The 24,126-nt window shown below is 47.6% G+C and overlaps 1 protein-coding gene and 1 long non-coding RNA gene across 2 annotated transcripts in view; one reads left to right on the plus strand and one right to left on the minus strand.

Annotated features, from left to right (window-relative positions):
* Window positions 1-887: 887 nt before the first annotated feature.
* Window positions 888-7,549, plus strand: LOC308043738. The gene is made up of 3 exons (XR_013922530.1): window positions 888-981; window positions 2,312-2,571; window positions 6,773-7,549. It is a non-coding gene; the product is annotated as an uncharacterized lncRNA (long non-coding RNA).
* A 6,810-nt stretch (window positions 7,550-14,359) lies between these two features.
* The window catches only part of VEPH1 (ventricular zone expressed PH domain containing 1), a gene marked incomplete at both ends in the record, with an annotated part of 67,732 nt that continues 57,965 nt past the window's right edge, over window positions 14,360-24,126 (minus strand). The window contains 2 exons of the mRNA XM_080349622.1: window positions 14,360-14,596; window positions 18,940-19,076. Of these exons, the coding sequence (XP_080205748.1) occupies window positions 14,360-14,596; window positions 18,940-19,076 (374 nt within the window). The remainder of the gene's footprint in view (window positions 14,597-18,939; window positions 19,077-24,126) is intronic.

Genomic DNA, 24,126 nt, shown 5'->3' on the forward strand with positions numbered 1-24,126 from the left:
ACCTCATGGGCGCGAAGGGTTCGCGGGGCACAAGGTTGGTGAACCCCATGGAATGGGGCCAGGTTGCAGGATAATCATTAATTGAGCAGAGGGTCAGAGTCGTTAGCTGCTGCCAGGCTTTGCTGAGCTAAGCCTAAGATAAAACCATTTGTAGAGAGATAGGAAACCAAGATTTTTAATCGGGGACAAGACAAACTAGTGCAGAAGGCCAGTCTGCCAGGCTTTTGGAGGAAACCCTCGCTGAAGGAGGCTTGGTTACAGCACCTGGTTTTGTGTCGTGGACACGGTGATTAGTCAGGCATTCCTGGTTTTACAAACAGTGGCTTTTAGAAAGATCACTAAGTCTGCACAATGTTTGCTTTATAGCGCTATTTTCCATTTATAGTTTGGGGTTTGAGAGCCAGTCTGTAACTATCACTTTTCTATTTAATTAGGTAGTGCTGGACCTGCAGGTTCATGACTCAGCAGGGATTCAGAGTTAATGTGGTCACGCTGTTCTGGTCCTTCCACAAGCTCCCATCCAGTTACTGAGATTTTTAAAACAATTTTACATAGAATAAAGCAAGCCCAGCACCAAGCCGGATCATCGCTGGCCCTTTAGAAACCTCCGGCGTTTTTCCATGTTGCATGAACATGGCAAAGAAAAGTCCGGTGAACCCACCATGCCAGCGCCAAGCATCTCAAAAGCAATTTACAGTCCATTCAACGTACCAAAGATTAAATAAACAGTCATAAAAAGAGGAGCTGGGGAAAACATCACCATAGTTGGCTCAGTTCTCTAACACTCAAATTATTCCAAAGGTGAAAATACCAGATTCCTTGGTGTGTGCAGAAGGTGAACAGCTCTTTCTATTTCCCCAGCAGGTACGGTGTGTGCAAAACGGGCTGGAAAGCAGGAGAAGCACGAGTCCTACCAGCAGCACGTGTCACTGGAATTTGCCCACCATATTTTTAATTATTTTTTCCACACAGACACCTGTGGTGAGTTGGTTTTAATTTGCTCTGGTTTTCCAGGTTTTGCTTCGATGTTTTAAAAATCTGAAAGGTATTTGCTTTCCTTAAGCAGCTCAACCTGCCTGTACCGCTCTTAACAATTCTTGCTCTTTTTCTTGCATATGTTTTTTGAGTTCAGGAAGAGTTGAGCAACACGTTGTCCCCTCAGCTGTTATGCAACTGGCAGTCTTAGTTATGTCAGAAGGTTTCACTGCAGCATGTTTAAAAATAAAGAGCTGCTGGCATTTTTGTAGCTACTGACGCTAAACTGGACACTGAAATAGGTGCATTTGGTGTCAGACACTCACACAAAGTCAGATGTGCTGGGTAATCAGAGCACATCAGGGCCTAACCCCCCCCCCCCCCAGGGGTTTTACAGGTTCATCAGCAAATGTTTCACAAAAGGTAACGACAAGAACAGGTCCTTAGACAAGACTGCAAATCGCAATGTGCAATTGTCTGAGCAGAACGGATTTGTTTGGAAAAATAAGAACCCATGATGACAGAACTCTTAATTTCCTTAAACAATCAAAGATGTCCGTATGGAAGAAAACACTGCGACAGGAAATCAGCCAGTAAGATATTTTGACATGAGCTGATATCTGAAAGTCTCTGCTGTCCTATCCAGTAGACCAGACTAAGAGAACAAAGACTATTGTTACATTAATTCACTCACTGCATTCAACTGGTTTTTTACTTCGGAGATTTTTAGAAAGTTGATTTTTTTAAAACCAAATCATTTAGGAGATTGACCTCATTTTATTTTATTTATTTATTTTTTTTTAATTTTTTTGTGCTGAATCTGATAAATTAACAAAGAATCTAGAACTATCTGCAATTTCAGGGATAAAGCTGTGCATTTACAGCATTAATAGGAGTTCTGATTGCAAATACACTTCCAGCGCGGGGCAAATATTGAGTTTGCATTGATATAAACAGGTTTGGCACTGAAAGACTTGACAGTAAAATTTGCTCAGGCTGGAGAAATGGTGTTTTTTACTCTGTCAAATTATGACTTTAAGAGACTTAGTTCGGTACTTCAATAAAAGATTTATAGAGACTCCAAATTAAACAGCTCAGAGAAACAATGAAAATTATTTGAAATTGTTCCCTGAGGGTGATTTCTTTACACTCTTACTGGTTTTGCAAGAGGAAAGAGGAATCCAGTGGTGTAAGTTACATCCTGCAGTCTTACCATGAATGACTTGGTGTGAAACCAGAAGTGTAATTCTGAATGCAGCCTTTTCTATCACTGTTTCTGTTCCACGTGAGCAGATTCTTTACCTTCCACTCCCTAACCCTCTCTCTCTGGTTTCAGTGACATTCCTGGCATTATTCATTCCTTACTCACTCCAGCGAAGCTGCTTCTGGAGACCAGCTTGGAGCTTTTACCAAGACAAGAATAAGTGGCAGCGGAGCCGTGAGCACAGAGTGTGAACAGAAGCGAGTGCCGAGGGGATAGAAAAGAACATGGGGAATGTCACCTCCAGGCTGTGGGTCACAGAGCTGCGTTAATGGCCATGGAGTGTTGAGCACGGCCATGTGGTGTTGGTCAAACTCAGCCACGCAGGGACATGGGTAAGTGCAGGCTTGTGCTTAAACCTCCTCCTTGGCCTGCTGGGTTGGTGGGTCTAGAGCAGACCTGGGTCGCCTTCTGCATTATCAGAGAAGGATTTGAGTTGAAGGGACCTTCCCAGCTCCCCCAGTGCCCCCCTGCCATGAGCAGGGACATCTGCACCAGCTCAAGTTGCTCAGAGCCCCGTCCAGCCTGGGATGTCTCCAGGATGGGGCATCCACCACTGAGATACTTGGGCAGCAGGAGGGACAGGGGGCTTTGCTGTCAGCCGGCCGGGCTCCTTGCGCACTATGAGGCTGTGGAGCATGTTTGTGAGCCCAAAAAAGGTTCCATGCTCCGGCAGCAAGGCCACGGGACCACATCCTGCTGCCTCCCCAAACATTATCTGATGGGCTGCAGGAGCAGCTGCACGGGCTAGAAAACATCGACCCACTACCAGGCAGCAGTTTCACCAGGTGTTTCCCCTACACAGATACCATCGGTACAGAAATGCTTCATCTCGTGCAAACATCAAGCAAATCGTTCACCGCTCCAGCCATTTGCATATTGGTATTTACTGAACCGTGAACCAGCGCACAATGAGTCTAAGGCAGGGTTAGCGACAGCACGACCTGCACGCAGGACTTACCAGAAAGTGCCCTCGGGTGGCTCGGAACTTCTCTGGAAGCTGCTTTTAATATTGAACAGTGTTATTACTGCTATTAAAATAGCAGCTGGGGAACAAAGGAGGGCGCAGGGCAGAGGCGGTGGCACTGGGGCGAGCTGACCATCCTGGCTGGAGCAGCTGCTGCAATGGCCTACAAGCTGTCCAAGCATTTCTTTGTGGTTTTGCAAGCTTTTCCTGCCTTTAAAGCATTTTCAAGTGTCTTATTAAGCTCAAGAGAGGTGTTTTGTTCTATTTTTTCCTCCCCAGACAGTGATTCACAGGAGAAAGGGCACATCCATAAGGTCCATCTCTGCCCCTCTGTCATGGACTTTATTTATCTTACAGTGAAAACTCTATTGAGCTCCCAGTCAGTGCCAAATTTCACACCAATTGCAGTAAAGCGTGAAATTGTGTCCGTGCAGGCAGAGTGCGGCAGCTTAGACCAAAAAACAGCCTCGGAGAGTTTATATATCACATTGCCAAAAATAACTCACCAGGTAGAGTGGAAAATTATCAGGAAGACACATTTAGCGCTCCTGAGTGAAGGAGATGATGCTCAGCACCTGCTGTTCATCGGAGATCCCACCTGAGCTATGCCAAAGCTCACGATCTGAGTATGTATCATAAAGGAGCTATTAGTAATTTATATTACTAGTGGTTATCGGACAAGCTTCACTGCGCTCTTGCCAGTGGTGAATATGATGTGGCTGTGATTAGAAGAGACACCTGTGAGCTTTTGGAAGTGGTTGTTTGCCATCTAGTGGGTTGATGCGATTTTGCACAAAAGCATTATGATGGTTATTTTTGTATCATCCTCGATCACGCACAGCGAGACGTGCAGGGGATGCTGAGATGCCAAGAGCCTCACTAGCAAAGGGAGAGGAAATTAAATCGCTAATCTATAGGTAAGATTTTCCTTACTGATAGAACCAACAGCAATATTAAACACACAGAGGTTTTGCCACTGATAGAGCGTAAATCATTTGCAAATAAAAGAAACCGGTAGTTTGAAATAATTAATTATAGATGTCATCGGGGAACTCTGTCCCCACAGAGCTGAGAGAAAACTGTGATATAAATGTAGACAGAATGCACATTTGGGACAGCAACGTCCCAGAGTATCTTCAGTACCAGTTAATTAGAAACAAGACTTGAAAATCCATGTTAGCAGGTCATTTATGAGCGTGGGTGGACACATCTTGTTCAATGATTGACACGAGTGGGGACTGCTGTTGTTACACTCAAAGCTCCCCCATACATCGCAGCGCCGTAAGTTAGAGTCAGGTTTATGCTTAATATAATTTACCTTTTAGTCAGCATAAATTAATGAATTTGTTACTTATTTTTGTAACAGATCACAGTCTCATTCAGTAAAATTCTCTAAACTGTATACAGGTTCTGTGTAGACCCACAATCTCATTTTCCTAAATTAATGAAAAAAACGTTTTTGGCAAGTATGTGCAATTTGATACTTGGGTAAAACTCTTCATCCCTCCCCCTTTTTAAAAAGCGGGTGGTATTTTCTTTATTTGTTGTTTTTTTGTTTGTTTGTTTTATGGTTTTGTTTTGGTTTATATATACATACATGTATAGGGACGTTTGGGTGCAGCAGCAAAGATTTCTCTGTGTTAGAAGAAGCGAGCGTTCCCCATTCCTCCCGCACGGGATTCACCGCTCCCCTTGCACCAAACTGGGCCTGATCACCAAGGTTTGGGGCAAACCAAACCTGTTTTTTCTGGCGAGGGTGAAGCAGAAATAAAGACATTGAAATGTCAGGCTGTTTTCTTGAAGACCTTCCCTAGGCTTTAGATTAAATACTTTATAGGAAATTACTGAAAAAGGCTTTATTCTAGGACACTTACCCAGCAGGAGGCAGCACTTTACTACAAAACCAACCCAAACTTAGGATTTGACCTGAGGTAAATAGAACTTGATTTTGAAGTGAATTGGAAAAACAAATCATCAAAATAACACCCATCACCTTATGCCTGTCTCCAGTAGCTGTGCTAGAGGTTTGCAAAGACACTGTTTTACACATTGCATGGCTTGTCTCAAACTATGGAAAGCCAGTGTGCTTTTAGGTTCAAACATGCAAGTATTACCAGCAGAGTTGGGAGAAAGACTTTTTTACTTGCTTTTGACACATAACAGGACTTACCTTGACTCTACACTCTAGAGAAATGCCAGATATCTGCTTTGGTGTTAGCGTAACCCACGGAAGTGATAACACCCTTTAAAACCTACCAGCATACATCCTTATCAAAAGAAAATTCACAGTCTGCTACAATTATGATTTTTACCGCACTGGAGCTTAACAGAAAACCTGGATGGTTCAATCAGCTGGAAGCATCGGAATCTCAACCACTCACCTGCACAGTTCTGACTCTCCCATGTCCAGAGCACATCGGAAAGATCATGATTTCAGATGAGATGGATTTCACAGGCTGTGCTCCACCAAAGGACAAGGGGTGATGGCTTTAAACTCAAGGAGAGGAGATTGAGGCTGGACATGAGGAAGGAATTGTTGCCCTGAGGGTGGTGAGAGCCTGGCCCAGGTACCCAGAGAGGTGGTGGATGAACCATCCCTGGAGACATCCCAGGCCAGGCTGGACGGGGCTCTGAGCACCCTGAGCTGGTGACGATGTCCCTGCTCATGGCAGGGGGGGGCACTGGGGGAGCTGGGAACATCACTTCAACCCAAACTGTTCTGTGATTCTATGAAATATTTGCCCCTTCTCACTAGTGACCCCAGAACAGAATACAACCCCCACAAAGCTCTCTTCTCCTTTGAAATAATTGCCACAGCCACCCATTTTGTAGCCCTGAGGCACCTGCAGCCAATGACCCAAACCCCAGCACCTGGTTCTCTGTCACCTCTGCAAGCCCAGGCTCTCACTTGTTTACCCACCTCAAGCCCAGTTGCTCCTTAGAAGGTGAGAAAACCTGGTTTGCTTGAGCATAAATGGGAATTCCCAGGTAGTTTTGGCCAAGTCCCATTTTGGGCTGCAGCTCGGATGGGGCGTGAGCACGCTGCATAAACTCTCACATTGGGCCAAACGAAAGATGTCGCCAATGTCTTGGTGCCCATCAGATTTTAGCCTGTTAAAACAATCTACTAACGTTTAACAAGCTGCTGAAATCCACTGGTGGACAAGAGGCATTTCTGGCACTTTTGGACTTCACGCCAAGCTCTTACAGCAAAATGCAATCATCAAAACAATGCGTGTGTATCTAGACCTTTCCGAAAATTACCAGGCCTGGTGGGAAATGCAGTGAATCTGTAGCGTCTGTTGACATTCTCTGCAGGGAGCAACTTGTTTCACCAGCAGATTTGGGCGCCGCACCTCCTGGGTGCTGGTGGACCATGTGCTGCCACCAGTTTTCTGGTGCTGACGCTGGTCCTGAGCTCTTGCTGGTGGGGCAGCGTGACGCAGAGGGACTTCATGGAACCCGCGGCCACGGCAGCGTAGCTACAGCACGACCGGAATGAAGGGCACCCTGGCTTTTTGTTTCTTCCTGAATTTCTGATCTACTTTATATTCTTTTCTTCCCTTCAGAAGAGAGGAGCAGCTGTACAAGGCTGCTGAGGAGCAGCACAAGAGCAGGATGCTCATCCAACCGCGCATAGAACCGTAGAATCATTTCAGTTGGAAGAGACCCTCAGGATCATCGAGTCCAACCATAACCCAACTCTTGCACTAAAGCATGTCCCTAAGAACCTCATCTAAACACCTTTTAAACACCTTTAAAAACATCAATGTTCAGAGAGCACCGAGGGTCTTAATGACACTTAATGAGAGCAGCAAATTAAAACAGGTGGATCCCTACACATTAAACCCAGCACAGAACTGTGAATGATTCAGCAACAGGAACGAGACATCGCTAAGGTCTGACAGAGCAAAACAGAGACCGCGTAGAGGGGAAAATATTCCTGGTCCATCAGGTGGGGAAGTGGAGCATGGCCAGGATTTGGTGCTGGGCCTCTGAATCCCCGTGGCGGCTTCTCCGTGTCATGGTGCAGTCATGGACAGCTGGAAAAACAGACTCTGCTGTTGCCTCAGCACCACCTGCACTGAGGCAAAGGACCTTCACGCTTGTGTTCTTCAAAGCAAAACCACCGCTTGCCACGAGTGTTTTCCCTCGGGCTGGAAGCCCCAACCCACAAATGTGGAGCCCTCGGGCTGCGGATCCGCACGGCACCTCCTGACATGTGGCCTTTCTGCTGGTGTTGACTCCGAAATGCAGAGTCGTGCCGCCAAACACAGGTTTGTAGCTATTGACAAGAGTGTTGCATGGGAATGCAAAGTTATCTTTTACAAAAAAAATCAGTAAAAACAAAGGACTCTCTTACAGACACACGTATTTTCCATGAATAACTGCCAGTAACTAGAAAACAGGGGTTTTTTTTCCTAACCTGGAGGCGTTGCTGTCACTTCTGTGACTGTGTTTTTTCACTATCTGCACAGAGAAATCAGGGCAGAGACTCCGCACCATCCAGGGGTGACCACGGGCTGCAGCCCCACCAGCCTCAACCAGCCACCTTCTCCAAGGTTTGGCCCCAGAAAAAACATCACCTGGTTCATCAGTACCCCCCAAATTCCAATTTCCTTGTGCTTTATCTCAAGACAGACAGAAATCGCATGTCCAGGGGATTTCTGGGGTCCTGAGCTGGGGGTCCCAGGTGGGGCCGGCCAGGGACATCCAGGTCCTGACCTGACCAACCTGAAACAATTTAGAAAGCTCTGGGTCGTTCCAGTGAATCAGTCAAATGAATCAAGTCTGATTTTGCTTCTTTCTTCACCTAATTAGACAACAGGGAGATTTACGGTATAATTGAGCCAACTCAATGTCGCTGTAATTTGACATCTGATTAATCAATGCCCAGCTCCTTCACAGGTGCGATATAAATACTCCTAATCAGTGCAGACATGTTTCTATTAAAAAACCCTAACCAAACCCCATAAAACATGTTTATTTTCTGCTTCTTCCTACCCTTTCCCTGCCCCAAAGCACAAGAAGCGACGTTGTGGGGCAGACACATCCCATAGGGCAGCCGCATTCTGGACCAGCCCTGTGCACGTTGCTGGAGCCACAGACGATGCTTGAAGCTGTTGGGGTGAAAAAAGCAGCTTTTCTCACCAAAACCATCGTCTCTGACAACCTGATGCCTGAGGTTTGTCAGTGGGGAAGGATGAGGTTGTGTTTCCAAGTCTATCGATGGTAGGAAGCTGTAAAAGTACCACTAGGACAGGCGAGGATTGGAGTAAAGTTCTGGCCCTATTAGAGTTAAGAGAGTTTTCCATTTGACCCCAGCGAGGCCAAGGATTTTACCCAAGGAGTATTAGTCACCAGCATCAAGCTGAATTAGACGATTTGTCAACAAGAAGCAGGCAAGGTTATTCCCATGGGCCGCTGAGCTTGGAATTGGAAAAGCTGGAAAAATAACGTCCAGTTTATTCCATTTATACCCACGACGCGTGTGATGCCTGTGCGCAATACCTCGGCATTTATCGCCTGTTTTATTCTGTTCCTGTCAAACGCACTGGGGAACGCTTTGTTCAGGGAAGCGGGAGGGTAAAATTTCCTTGGAAAACTTCCCAGAACTGGGCTCGGCTCTCATAAACAAGCAGTTTCGATGTACAACCTATGGTTCACATTTCTAGGAAATACCGTGGAGCGGAGCTGCTAACGGCCCCGTGGCTTGGTTGTTAAAAACGCGATCTGCTTGAGACTCCGTAAGCACAGCAAAAATGTCCCAAATTTCAACTTGAATTTCCAAGCACAGGCAGTTTAGTGCTATGGGGGAAATGAGCACTGAATGAGGAGGTTTGTGGGTGATCACTGTTGTTTGTCATTTGGCCGCAGAGGCTACGATCCTGCTGTCCGGGCACAGAAACACCTGTTTGGGCAGGAAAAAGGGACTGGCTCAGTGGCGGGTCAAGTGAGCAGAAACTGCCGTTTGCAAAAGCTTCACTAGCAGGAATACAAGATTGCTTCAGGGAATAGTAGAACAAATGTATTTGGAACAAACAGTGATTAGCTTGTGAGCAACAGAAAGGATAAATGCAGTAGTTAAGTTGTTTAGAGAAAGCAATGATTATTTATAATTTGCCTGGCACAATATCATTCATCTTCATGTTAATCTCACAAACCTTTTACCAGGTCACTACCTTGTTCCTCCTGTTCCCTGAGCTGTTGAAGTTGGGGTGTTACTCGTGATGCAGCTCAGCCTGGGCTGCTCTGGTTTCACCCACCGACCAGGGCTGGATCAGCAGAGATGAGCCAGGAAAAACTGATACTTGGGCAGTCAGACCATGCGAGACACGAGTGGGAAACAGCAGGGTGAGAAATCTTTGATATCCAACTCTTGTGATCAGATGATTGTCTCGATAACAGGGTCTGCATGGGAGAAACTTATTGCAGGCTGAGGGAGATGAAACAGTCACAAACAAGACAAGTGAGAAGGAAGATCATAGAATCCCAGGATGGTTTGTGTTGAAGGGACGTTCCCAGCTCCCCCAGTGCCATGAGCAGGGACATCTTCACCAGCTCAGGGTGCTCAGAGCCCCGTCCAGCCTGGCCTGGGATGTCTCCAGGGATGGTTCATCCACCACCTCTCTGGCCAACCTGGGCCAGGCTCTCACCACCCTCGGGGCAACAATTCCTTCCTCATATCCAGCCTGAATCTCCCTCTTTTAGTTTAAAACCATCACCCCTTGTCCTGTCACAACAGGCCCTGCTCAAAAGTCTGACCTCAACTTTCTTACAGGCCCCTTTTAAGTACAGAACAGATGGCCATGGCAGCACATGTTTCAAGGAGGGAAGAGGAGGAGGTGAGAGCCTGTCCCAGGCTGGCCAGAGAGGTGGTGGATGAACCATCCCTGGAGACATCCCAGGCCAGGCTGGACGGGGCTCTGAGCACCCTGAGCTGGTGAAGATGTCCCTGCTCATGGCACAGGGGGCACTGGGGTAGCTGGGAAGGTCCCTTCCAACTCAAACTATTCAATGGTAGCTGCTGATGCATTTTTGGCAATCCTTTTGCCTCGCCATAGATCATAGAATAATTTATGGTGGGAGGGACCTTGGGAGGTCATCCAGTCCAACTCCCATTCCCAGCAGGGCTTCGGGTCAGCAGATCCCCTGTGGGTTCCACCAACGATGCTTTAAGCCTCCACAGACCGTTGCCCAGCTGGAAGGCGGCTCATCCCACCACTGACACCCTGCTCCGCATCCACCGTCCCCGTCCCCGCGTGGTGCTGGCCCGCGATGGACCCACGCTCCTGTCCTCTCCGCAGACGTGCTACGTGACGAGGCTGGTCCTGAGCGAGGTGCGAGCCAGCACTTTCCTGCCAAAACCCGCAGCTTGTTCCCCTTTGTCGTGCTGTTGTCAGGCGGGCGCAGAAGTGATGCTGAAGCACCAGTTGTTCTGGAGTGTCCTGTGAGGCCACACACTCGCCCGGGCTTGGATTCTGCAAAGATACATGTGGTGTGGCACGGAAATCATGGTGGACACCAGCTCTTCCAGGAAAAAGTGGATTATTTTCCTTATGCAAAAATATTCATAGAAGCTGGAGCCAATCTTTTGGAGAATCGTGTTTCCTGGAGAAATGATGCTGATCTGTAAAACTCGGTTTAGGTTGGGAAACTGCTCGCGTTCAGGGGTATCCAGGTGCAGATTTTGGTCTGGTTTTGTAGCTGTGGGCTCAGGTTTAGACTCTAAACCTCGCTCTGTCCCCCCATATGCACAGTGGACCAGAGGACACACGTGGCCAGGGACCCTCCCCGTGGCCACGGGAGCCCCTATGTCGTCTCTGCAGGGGGACGAGCAAAAACATGAGAAAATGCAGCACAACGGAACTACCGGCACGTTCCCTGTTCAGAAAGCAGCAGCTATTGAAATTTAGAATGTTTTGACATGTTATTTTCAAGAATCAATAAATATTATTTCTATATTTGCTCAAGAGAAAATTTGCAACAGTGGGATTTATTTATCCTCTCATCCATATATCTATCAATTTATTCAATTAATTATTTAGCTATTTATTTATCTCCCTTCTCTCATCATAACTAGATTGATGATTCCTGCGTGTCTCCTTCTAGGATGATGACTAGAATAAGCTGCCATCTGAATTTCTCTTTTATTTTACTCCAAGTTTTAATTTAAGACAGCAGGAGTGTGGCCACACTTCTTATTTGACGCAATTATATTTTGGCACAGCACCTGGGGCATCTCTGACTCCGCAGCCGCGCGTTCCATGTTGTTTCAATCACGTTGGGGTTGACAGGAAGGATGCGACGGGTGACAGCCGAGCGCTGGTGACAAAGTCCGGGGAACGCAGGTGACACGGAGCCACATGTGACGTTCACGCTCAGAAACTGACGGTGAGGTGGGTGCTCGGCCCTGATTTGTGCCCCCCCTGAACTCTGTCACACAGGTGACAACAGGCGCTTGTCCCCGTGCACATACAGATGACGAGGTGCATTCAATGGACAACGCAGCGCAGAGGTGGCCGATTGAAACTTGGCATCAAGATTATCAAATACAGACTATTTTGTCTGTAAAAGATGTTTTTAATGGCCGTCTTGGTGTGTCACTGAACCCCAGTGACGCGCCTCAGTGGGTCAATTTGGTGTTTAGTACAGGACATGATCCTGGAACTTGAGACCATAAATCCGCAAGTTCACACCTACGGATTAACTTCATTCCCATTAGACTCAATGGCGTGTCCTGTGGGTAAAATACAGATTTATTGGTCCAGGTATTGACAATTAAATGACTGAAATCCCTTTTCCTGATCTGCCAGACAGGCTGTGGAAATTTCCTATCATCTGTTTTTTCTTACCTTTGTGCTGCTGCCTTTAATTTGAGGTTTGGCTTCAGGGCTTCCTTCTCCTAGTGGTGACAGCCTGGTCTGCAGAGCTGCATTATCTGTATGGGAAGAGAGGAGGAAGAGAGGAGGAAGAGAGGAGGAAGAGAGGAGGAAGAGAGGAGGAAGAGAGGAGGAAGAGAGGAGGAAGAGAGGAGGAAAGCCCAAAGAAACACAGAGATCCCCACCAGCGTAGGCAACTAAAGAGGGGGGAACACAGAAACAGCAAACAGCCTCTCCACGTTGAGCCTGATTTTCATGTCACTGTAAATGGGAACTCATTGCACTGGGGCTGCCCCAGGTCCGTGGTGCTTCTCCCCAAAAGGTCTGATGGTGCTTTGCAGCTTGAGGAACAACTCTCTGGAGCCGCCAGCTCCTGTAGTACCATAAAACAACAATTCTTTTCTCCTTTTAACTTGAATAAATGCTCATTACCCAATGTTTGCATCTTACCTGTCAACGTAACAAATTACAGATTTCTGGCAGGCTGGAGAGACAAACCCCAGCAACACTCAGCACTTGCAACTTCTCCAACTCTAAAGCTAAATATTTATACAGACGATACAAGAATCCAAACTCTGGCCATAAACCCCAGGGAACAACGTCCCAGCAAGGCAGACGACACCAAAGCACCGCATTAAACCACCCTCGGCAGAACCGAGTTTGCTCAGCAGAACTTCTGCAAGCTCCAAGCCGTCCAGCTTTCTGCCTCGTTGGGCTAAAAAGGTCCCAGAAGATGGGGGATCTGTGTCCTTGCAGGTAAGGAAGGAACAAACGGGGTCTACGAGAAGACAAAACAGAAGAATGTTTTGGTTATTGCCAAGAACTGATTTTTCCCCAGCTGCAGGTGCAAAATTGCAGCTGAAGGTCAGGACTATGCTGGCCTGCCTGATGAGAATGGAGAGATTTATCGAAGAATGGGGAGAGCCTGGACTCTGATTTTGCAGTTGGCCCAGAGTGATGCCCAGGGTGCAGAGGCATTGCTAGAATCGCCCAAAGTTTGTCTTCATTTGAGGCCTCTCTTCAGGAGGTACCAAGCTGGAGCTGCTCTACGCTGTGCCTTGCAAATAAGTGATTTATTTAAGAAGAATCTCTGCAACCCACACCTGGAAACTGAACAGAAACTTCATTCAGCCCCACTGAGCATCCCCACAGCAACCGCTGCCCCGTTTTCCCAAGGTGAGAGAAATTCAATGCAGAAGGAAAACCATGTCTGAGCTGTCCTGGGCGCCCTTTTCCGAGCCACCGACCACGCCAGTGAAATCCAGAGAGCTGGGAACACGCAGGACGGTGGGAAAATCAGGCTGTAAATTCAGAAGTCCAGTTGTCCGACCTCACTCCGCCACAGAACTGGGTCTGATATGCAAAAGATACATTTTTCTAGGTTGGAAAATTTCAGATTTTTATTTCTACTCAGGCCCGAATGGTCTCTGACTTAATTTCTTCACCCACAGATTTCTCATTCATTTTTCCCCCCCTCTTTTTTGCTTTCAGTCTCTTCAGCACTTCCTCTGCTTTGGAACCATTGAGAGTGACACAGAAAAGGAAACAGGGAATCTTCCAGTTTTGGAGAAATTTTGAAAAGTTGCAGAACAGAGAAGACAAATAATTAAAAAAACAAAGGGAAATAATGTTTTTTTTAAAATTACATTCAGTTGCAAAGCAGAGAAAAAGTAAGGGAAATCAAAACAGTTACATATTAAAAATTCTTTTTCAGCAGTATTAAATCTTTAAAACTGCTCCATTTCAAACCTGAAAGCAGCAGCAAATCGGATTTTTTCCACCGATGCATATAAATGGTAAAAGGATAAAGTACACAGATATTAAATAAGAAGGAAAACGATCTGTTTACAGGTGGAAAGTGACTGAGGAAAGCAGAAAGTCCTTACGTGCTCAAACGCCCTTGGAAGTGTCCAAAGCCACCGAGACCTCGTGCATCTCAGCAACCAGGGCTGAGCGCTTGGGGCCCAGGTTGGTCTCCAACCACGTCTCTTGGCTTGCAGACTATTAGGCTGAACAAAAAAAACCCCATGTTTCACATGTGGACATGGAAGCTGCTTCTACACCAGCAAATGTCCCAGTGCCAGGGAGCGCTCCCGCATGGCGGCCCCTCCATCACCTGGTAGAGCCATTGGTGCTGCACAAAGCTCTCCCCGGCCCACGCCAACGCATGGTCTCCCCATGTTATCTCATGGCCCTGTTGTGGAGGTTCAAGAGGTCCACGGCGTGGCCGGATGCGGTAGGTTTGGTGGCACGGCCATGGAAGTGCCAGCAGCTCTACAGGTAGGTGGTGGCCTCGCGGCTCTCTCGCTCCCTCGCCTGCGCCACGGCCACGTTGATGCACTGAAGCCACTCCTCGGCGTTCTTCTCGTCTTTGGCCTTGAAAACGTAGGTCTTGCTGTCGGTGAAGATCTCGAAGGCCCGGGGCAGGCTGCGGTCCCTGCGCTTCTTGGCCACCACTTTAACGCTCTGCACCTTGCTGAGCTCAATGGGGCAGTCGTCCGGGTCATCCTTCTGAAACACAGGAGAGACAAACAGAACCACGTTCATCTGGTTCAGCTGCCAGGGGAGGGTCAGGTTGGACGTTAGGAAAAGGTTCTTCACCCAGAGGGAAGAACAGGCTCCCCAGGGAGGTGTCACAGCCACAAGCCTCACAGTGCTCAAGAAGAGACTGGACAATGTCCTCAGACACATGGTGTGACCTGTGGGGTGTCCTGTGCAGGGACAAGAGTTGGACTCCATGATCCTTGTGGGTCCCTTACAGCTCAGGACATCCTATGATTCTATGGTAGAGCTTCCACCATCTTAATGCACAGCTGATGTCTCCAGAGCTGGGCTTGTAAACATCACTCATGTGGCCAAACGCACTGATGGGACTTCCCAAAAGGGCCTTAGGGGAGTTAGAAACCCCCATCCCATGTGAAGCCATGGTCACCTATCAACCACCATCAGGTTATTTGGGGTGTTGTGGTCTGCACCCAATGGCCAAGGGTCCACAGCGACGCCTACAAGCTCTTCCCCCAGCATCTGCATGGTTTAGTTCCAGCCTCAGCTATTAAATGGGCTCAGATTTTCCCTTCTGTGGCTTTTAATACAAGTGACCTCTGTTAACGCTGCCACACAAAATGCGTGCCTATGGTAGATGTGTCCCAGGTACTAAACTGAGCCTGGGGCCCGAAGGAAGGTCTCTTCTCTTGAGCCATGATGAGCCGTTCCCCTTCTCAGGCTGCCCACCTCCACGTGGAATCAGCAACTCCTTCGGCTGGTTTTGAAAACAGAACAGATACCTCGAGTCTGACCCGGGAACACAAGGGAAATCACGGCATTTCACAGCGGGGAATGGGGAATAAGGGAGAACTTGTTTGTGGTTTTGTTTGAAAATATATAAAGTTGGTACACGTAGGAAAACTTAGCATCTCTGTAAAAAATAAGATGCAGGGAGTGTAAGAGAGAATTGTGCAAAGTTATGAAGTTCCTGCAGGAGATGAGACTTGTGAGCTCATAAAAAATGTACAAATTGGGTCTCCAGGTGAGAAGTTTAAGCCCAAGCCTTTGATTCCTCAAGAATATTTATGTTTCTCCTATTGAGCTGCTTTTTACTGAGAGGACTAAGGCAAGTTTTCCAAAAGATTCCTGCTCCTGTCTGGACTGATCTGAGTGAGAATTAGCAGTTAATTAACTCACAGAAGCTGAATATGACCAGGGAGGAGCTGCGGTGTGGGACCTGCTGTCCCCAGAGCTGCTCTACCCTCCCAGCAGACCAGGTTTGCAACTTGGGACCAGAACTGGGCATTTCTTCATCCGTCTCATTAATTTTTGTCTCAGGGATCCAGTTCCCAGACCCGAGAAGCTTTCATTACATGGGTGATTTCCCTCCAAAATGTTCAGTCCTGTCCAAACCACTTTCCATGAGCAATGAAGCTCGTCTCCAACTTCACATGGGAACAAACATTTCCAGAGCCACCACTGATTCCCCACGTACAACCACGGGACATGGCCCAACCTCCTCCGCTTCCACAAACACTCGTTAGGGCTCTATCACAGAACCACAGCACGGTTTGTGTTGAAGGGACGTTCCCAGCTCCCCCAGTGCCCCCCCTGCCATGAGCAGGGACATCTGCACCAGCTCAGGGTGCTCAGAGCCCCGTCCAGCCTGGCCTGGGATGTCTCCAGGGATGGTTCATCCACCACCTCTCTGGCCAACCTGGGCCAGTATTATCAGCAGTATTAAGCTGGCTCAGCACTGAAACCTTATCTGGGATAAACGCTGTGAAAACCTTAACCACAAAAAATACAAAGCAAGGATAGACTCGAAAACCAAAGCTTTGCACTCCATGCGCCAGACCCTTAGACTCAGAAGCCCATCTAGCAAAAATGATCTATTCCCTCCATTACCACACAGCGCTTGACCTCAAGTTGCTCAAGAAAGTTGATTGTACCCCAGGCACACTTCTGTGAAGGAGTTTACCACAATTTTCCAGGAGTTTAGGATGTGGCTGGCTTTCAGACCTCTTCTATTTTGGCTTTCTCCTGCCTCCCCTTTACCCGCCGTCCCCGCGGTTGCTTACACAGAGCGAACATTGTCCGTGTGGTTACTCTGCTCATGGTGGGGCTCCAGGAACCAGCAGGCACAGCCAGCTGGCCATCTCACAATGCCTCCTCTGTGCTGGGTTTGCGTTCTTAAGTGAACAACATGTCAAATCCAAACACCCACGCAGCACCCAGCCCAGGGACGATGGGGCAGAGCCGGCACGCTTGGCCAGGCGAGCGCCGTCTGGCCTCGGAGACCAAAACCAGCCCCAGATGCCGCTGGGCAGGAGCATCTTCCACCTCCCGCAGCATCTTGCGATGCTTTTGGCACTGGGATCGGGGCAGTGAGGTGCAGAGCAGGTCCTCCCACCGGGGGGAGTCTGAAAAATCACATTTTTATTGTCCAAGCCACTTCTGTGAGGCTTCACACTTCTTCAAGAGCTAGAAATGTTGTGTTTGGGGTCTGCAACAGCCAGCCCAGGGCACATGTGCAACCCAAATGGGTGGTGCTGCAAGTCGAGCAATGGTTAACAGCAGGACTAGATTCTCAAATTTAGGCCAAAAGCGTAGAAATAACAGGATATAACGCACCAGTTTGAAAGAGCGATAACCCAGGAGCAATAAGCTCGCTGCAGCCCCTGGGGACACCAGCCGGCTATGCTGACGAACCCATCCAGGTATTTGTGTTCAACTTTACAAAATAAAAAGCAAAGCAGCCGTGAGTTTTCCAGTTAAAAAGGGAAAGTTGATCTGTATGAATTACACTATGGAGCACAATCTGCCCTTCAGCTCCACGTGTTGCACGGGGAGCACCGGGAGCGAAAAGCCAAGGAGGCGACTTCTGCACGTTAATCACATCCCGGGAGCAATCAAGGGATTCTCATGTACCACACGCCTGGCTTGTTTGGAGAGCTAATTAAAGCCATTCTGTTAAATATACATTTCTATAAGCCAATTGACTTGCTAAAAAAAGCCATTCTGGCATTCTTTCCAAAGGGAACACCAGCCGGTACTGAGCTGTAGCTACGGCACACAAAGTGCCTGCAGAATCTCAACCAGAACACCTGAGAAAGCCACTAAAAGTAGGGAAAAGGCTGTTTGATGAGCTACTTGTGTTCAGGAGGGTTGTGCTGTCCCACAAAAAGCAGACAGGATGCCCTGTTCTATTTCTTATAGGAAGGGGCTCAGGAAGCCACTTCAGCAGCTTAAAGAGCTTTACTAGGTTTCTATAATAATAAAGAATATTTATCAGAAATATTAAGGTTTGAGTATGGTTGGAAGATGCTTCCATTTTTGGATTATCTAAGAGAGAAGTCTTATAACAAAAAAGAGAAACAGACCATTTTGCACCACGTTTGATAATTCTCATAGCAAAAAGCTGAAGAAAAAGTGTTTCTAATAACTGCGAGGTAATAATTAATAGGGACTCGATTCAATTAGCTGCTCTTCCAGGCCCTGGGACACATTTGTCTCTGAGTCCCTGAGTTCCCTTCCAACTCAGGACATTCTGTGATTCCATGAGTCTTAACAGTATAAATTTCAAACAATTTCAGAATAATCTAAGCAGGATTTATCTGAATTTAAGTCATGCTGGAAGGAAAGCAAAAAAACCCTCTGTTCCTTTGGGAGAAAAGCATTTTAGGATCACCTTGTTTTAAACACCCCTGGATTTCCTGCACAAATAACACCAGTTACAACGCCATCACCTCAAGAACAGCTATTAATGTACAAAAGTAGGCAAAACACTCAAAAAAGGTGAAGAGTTGCTTGGTTTTGGAGGCTGTCCCGAGGCGTTCGGGAGGGCCTGACTTTCCCGATATGCTGGAACAAAACCATCACGCCCCAGACACTGCTGGTCCCATGAAAACCGAGGACCCAGAAATGCCATTTGGCTCGCAGCACGTTGGCTGTGGTGGCTTTGTACCTCGCTGCCCCATGCCGTGCACTTTGCAAGAGGCAAAAACACACTACCTGAGCAGAATTTCTTGAATTTGTGCTTGTTAAAGGAAATCAAGAGTCACTGTGCAAGACTGGAAACTCTTTTAAGCCCCTGTAATTCCATCGGGAGCAGAGGCCCTTGGGATGCAGACGGCCTGGAGGCAGAGAGGACGATGCTCGGGCACAGGTCACCAGCACCGCCAATCTAAAACTCTTTAAAATCTCATGCTTTTGATCCAGAGAGGAAGATGTAACTAAAGCCGACGAGCAACCCCTTGGCTGAAGTTACTCATGCGGCGTATGGGCAAACCCAAGGGGTAAATACCTCTGGGAAAGGGCATCGTGGAGGAGGGAAGGAGAAAAATCAAATGGATGCTCTTCCGACTTACGGATTTTCCTTTCCGAAAAAGCAGCTGGTTGCCAGCCAGCGTGAAGTAGCGAGTTTTCCACCTTTTGATGAACTTCCAGCGGACTTGCTTCTCCTTGAGCTTGCCCTCCATCAGAGGTTGGCCATCCTGGTTCACGACTGGGGGGAGAACACACGGTGAGAAGGTTAGTTCTGTCCAGGCTTTTGCTGCGATCCAGGAAAGGGTTCTTTTAATTTGCAATGTAGCTGTGTCAGCTCCCGGGCCGCATTCCTCCCAACCTCGAGCGCTTGGCTGTCAGAGCAGAAAGACGTTTCAGCTCCGTGTCATGTTTTGCTTGGGAGGCCTCGCAGATGGAGCCGACAGCTCGGGCTGCTCCCTCCATCCCTTCTATTCCCTTACCCATCACGTACTCCTCCCCACCATTACACCCCCCAGTTATTCCTCAGCCCTGCAATAATAATAATTTACAATTTTATGCAATTAGAAGTAAGCATTTACGTTGTCTCTGAGGCTTCAATCCACATTACAGTTACATTCCTGCTGTGCAGAACTTTGGATAGGAATATTTTGAAGATATCGCTCTCCATTAACCACAATACTTTGCTTGATTGCAGCAGCAGCCCTATGGGGAAGGAATTAAGAGCCAGAAGTGGGATGTCCACATGGGGCTAAGACTTGGCACCATCCCACCGGAATGACTGCCAACCTCTCATAGGTCATTCCAGCCCAGAAATGTCATTTAGTTTGCTGAGAAAGGGGTTGGTGAGTCCCAGGGCTTTGTCTCCCAGGTGTGACCCTTCCCTTCCCCATCCTCCCAAGACACGACTCCTCCTTCTCTTGGGAAGGGACGAGTTTGTTATCAGCCCTCCCTTATCCAGCGGTCGCGCAATAACCAGCCCTGCGTTCTGCAGGGCTCACTCCCCATTATTATCTTGTGTAGTTCTTCAGAGATATTTCAAAAGTCATTTAACATTAGCGATCCGTTCTGTAAAAAATAATCCTGACAACAGAGTTTCTCATGCCCTGTAAATCTTACAGCACCGACCAGTTGGGAATGGGATGTTTTCTATCACTTTTGCACTCCTAAAATAACACTATTTATTTGGATATCTGGGCTGCCAAAGGCCAGAGCAGCCCCCGCGGTCTGTCCTGCGCCTTTGGGAACAGTCAACGTCTTTTCACCCCGTTACCTATTGAGGACATGGATGTTTTTACCATCTTATGGCAAAATTAACTTACAAACTAGCCAATAACACTCCAGTCCATACGCTTTTTATAGTGGTCTGAGAAGTGGCTTCAATTTGCCTTTGAAAAATAACTTATGTTTGTCAATACAGATTTTCCTTTGATCACTTCTCTTAAAACCAAATAACGCTCCTAGGAAAGGGAAATAAACTCTTTTTTTTCCCCCCCTTTTATTGCGAAATGATTGCTATATTTAAAATTACTTTCAGGATGCAAAGCACTATGTGAGTATTGGGAAGCCTTGCGCTTCCACTGACGGCGTGTTCCTAAGGCTGTGGCCACCTCTGCCACCCACCACACGGTCACTTGTCATCGACATTCACCACACTGACTGTGGCTGGAACCGCACGAGGTTTCGGGAGCTGGAAGAGCCTTCCCAATGCTTGCACATAAAAGGGAATTTTCCAGCATAAGAAGAACCAAGTGACCAAGAGAACCACCACAGGCTTTAAACCACCGCAGAGCAACCTCCAGCCACTGCCCTTCGCAGAGCAAACAGCTTAAACATTCTCTAACACTGGGTTTCTTCTCCCTTTCTCTTCCAGTTTCGCACCCACAGACAGGACGTGATGGATCAGGTAGACCAAGAGCAGTCCAAGGCGTAAGCAGTCTGAGAACAGATGTTTTTTGATTTGATGTTTGCCTTGGAGCCCTTCCCAGCATCTGCCAGATGGTTCGTGACGGGCGGGCTGGCTGTCCCCATGTACCTTAGCGTGGACATTCACCCACTAAAGCCGCTTCCCAAAAACATTTGGAGGTTGGTGTGATGCTGAGGATGCGAAGGGATGAGGGTGGCCAAGTGCAGCCACCAAAGGTATTCTAGCACCTGGGGTTTCAAAGCCTTTATAGCTTTTGGGGCACATACCTCCTGTCTGGCAAAGGAAAAAACAAATAGTGCAAATACAATGCAGCAGATTTAGATAGAGAATGTACTTTTTCCCCAGTGTTGTTTATCTTGGCAGAGGTGCAGGCTTCGGGGGTCTTCAGCATATGCTATTGCAATTTCCTCGTGGAAGACCATAAATACTTCTGTTTCTGTAGATAGGGAGGTTTTGGAAGGAGATAGGCTGAATGACCTTATTAATGTTTATAAATATATAAAGGGTGAGTGTCAGGAGGAGGGAGCCAGGCTCTTTGTGGTGACAGCCAATGGTAGGACAAGGGGTAATGGGTTTAAACTGGAACATAAGAGGTTCCACTTAAACTTGAGAAGAAGCTTCTCAGTGAGGGTGGCAGAGCCTGGCCCAGGCTGCCCAGGGGGGTTGTGGAGTCTCCTTCTCTGCAGACATTCCAACCCGCCTGGACACCTTCCTGTGTAACCTCATCTGGGTGTTCCTGCTCCATGGGGGGATTGAGCTTTTGAGGTCCCTTCCAGCCCCTGACATTCCATGATTCTATGAAAAGGGGGTGGCCAAGTCTCAGCTTCGCTGGGGATCTGCAGCTGTGATTTCCACCATAAATCCAGGTTGGGCTCGACGCGGCAGCTCTGTTCGGTGTATCGGCATCACACCACCCAACTGAGATGGGACAAAGCAAAACAGACGCTCGCTTTCTCCCTGCGTCACCCATTTGCGGGTGGGACTTTTTAAAGCCTCTGCTGAGCAGGCTGTGCAGAGCGCGATGGAAAAGGCCACGGGGAATCTCCGAGCTCTACGGCAGGGAAAACCATCCATCCCTCCCTCCGCCCCCTGATGCGGGTTTCTGCATCCCTGGTCCAGGATAGATGCCTTTGTAAAGGAGACTCGTGCCACACAGTCTACACTGAATTTACACTCACGCGAAATACGTAGAATAAACTGCTGATGAATTAACAGCAAAATAATCCTGTGTAAACACACCCCCGTTTTCTAGGCAAAAGAAAGAGTATTCTGTGGCAAAGATCCCCCATAACCACTAAGCCTGTTCAAAAGCAGCTGAAATACAGCTCATGCGGGTAACAGGATGCACACAAGGAATCATCAGATGCCACTGAACAAAAAAGTACCAAGGAAAATAATAATCCGTTTTAAGTGAGGAAAAAGCAGGTGTGAATACAAGTTCTCGTGCTCTCGTATCAGCCACTTTGTCTTCTGGTGACTTTGTTTCCCGTTATAAAATCAGCACTATAATTTGTCAGATTTGTGAGAAGAGAGAAAAAGGTTGGAATTTTTATAATGAGTTTGAAACAGCATCTAAGCTGGTCTTTTGCTAATTGTGCAAATGCCTCATCAAACGTCTGCCTTCTAACAGCCCTGCCATCCCCACGATTCGCCGTTCTCCTGTGCGCTCTCTTGACGAAGGACACGTTGGCACATGCAGTTCGGTGGCAGGAAATCACCATCTGAGGACCACGTGGGTGACAGTAACAGGACACGGCTCCATGTCGTCCTCCAGGATGAAGCGTCAGAACTGCTGTGACAAAGTCTCTCTGGTGAGAGACAGAGCAATGTAAACCAGCAGCACCAAGCAGCAAGCTCAGCTGGTCAGGCGCCGCAAGATACAGAGATGCCTGGTGCTCAGGAATGCAACATGAGAAAGGAAAAGAATGTGCAATTTTGGCCTAAAGTGGATTTTTATGGCCGAAATCTTTCAAAAAATGGGATTTGTTAAAGAAATGTGGATCTCTCTTTAAGCAGCCGCTCCTGGAAACAGTGTTAACAGAGCACTTCTCGCGTACATCCACAAAGAAGCCCATGGGGAATTCTGATGTCAGCTTCCAAAGTCGTCGTAATGAACCTGATGCCAGTATGTCTGAGGGTCTCATTAGAAGAAAAAGATCCATGAAAGATAAGAATAAAGCCCTTTTTCCAATATTTTTCTAAGTCCTATTGCTTATTTTCATTGCGGTTAACTTCACAGAACCATAGAACAATTCAGCTGGAAGGGAGCTCAAGGGGTCTCTCATCCAACCTCCAGCTCAAAGCAAGGTCACCTATGGGGTCAGACTAGGTTGCTTGTGAACTTATCCATCCAGGACCTGAAAATCTCAACAACATCTCCAGGCAAGCTGTTCCAATGCCCGTTCATCCTCACAGTGGGAAAACTTTCCTTTCTAGCCAGTCTGATCCTCTCCTGTTCCAATTTATGCCCCTTGTCCCTTGTCCTCCCACCACACATCACTGAAAAGAGCCCGGCCCCAGCTTCTTATAGAATCACAGGATGATTTGTGTTGAAGGGACTGTCAAAGCTCCCCCAGTGCCCCCCCTGCCATGAGCAGGGACATCTTCACCAGCTCAGGGTGCTCAGAGCCCCGTCCAGCCTGGCCTGGGATGTCTCCAGGGATGGCTCATCCGCCACCTCTCTGGCCAACCTGGGCCAGGCTCTCACCACCCTCAGGGCAACAATTCCTTCCTCGTGTCCAGCCTGAATCTCCCTCGTTTAGTTTAAAACCATCACCCTTGTTCTGTCACAACAGTTCCTGCTTAAAAGTCTGTCCCCATCTTTCTTCTCGTCTCCTTTTAAGTCCGGAAAGGCCGCACTAAGGTCTCCCCGGAGCTTCTCTTCTCCAGCTGAGCACCCCAACTCCCTCAGCCTGTCCCCAGCAGAGCTGTCCCAGCCCTACGATCATTCCTGTGGCTCCTCTGGCCCGTGTCTGTCCTGTGCCGACATGCAGAGCTTTGCTCTTCTGTCTGAACTCCAGCCAAAGCCAAATTCAGTCACTGGTAACCCAAAATTGTTCCCGTGGCAGAGCAGCTTACACAAAAGCAGCATCTGCACTATCTAACTCAGTTAGATTATTTTTTTTAACGCAATCAACTGCAAATTGGCACGTGCACATTTCTTGTACACATATTAATTAATGGAAAATGCCTCATTTTGATTTCTTCACCTTGCGTGAATGAGGATGAATGAAAAGACTTCAGATAAGTGATACGAGAATGATGTAAGACTGATCTTTCATATGACCATCCATATCATGAGAAAGCAACCATCAAGATGTGACACGATCATGTCTAGTGTGGTGCAGCGTTTGGGGACAGAGCA

Source organism: Nesoenas mayeri, assembly GCF_963082525.1.
Source record: "Nesoenas mayeri genome assembly, chromosome: 9".
In the NCBI taxonomy this organism is placed as follows: Eukaryota; Metazoa; Chordata; class Aves; order Columbiformes; family Columbidae; genus Nesoenas; species Nesoenas mayeri.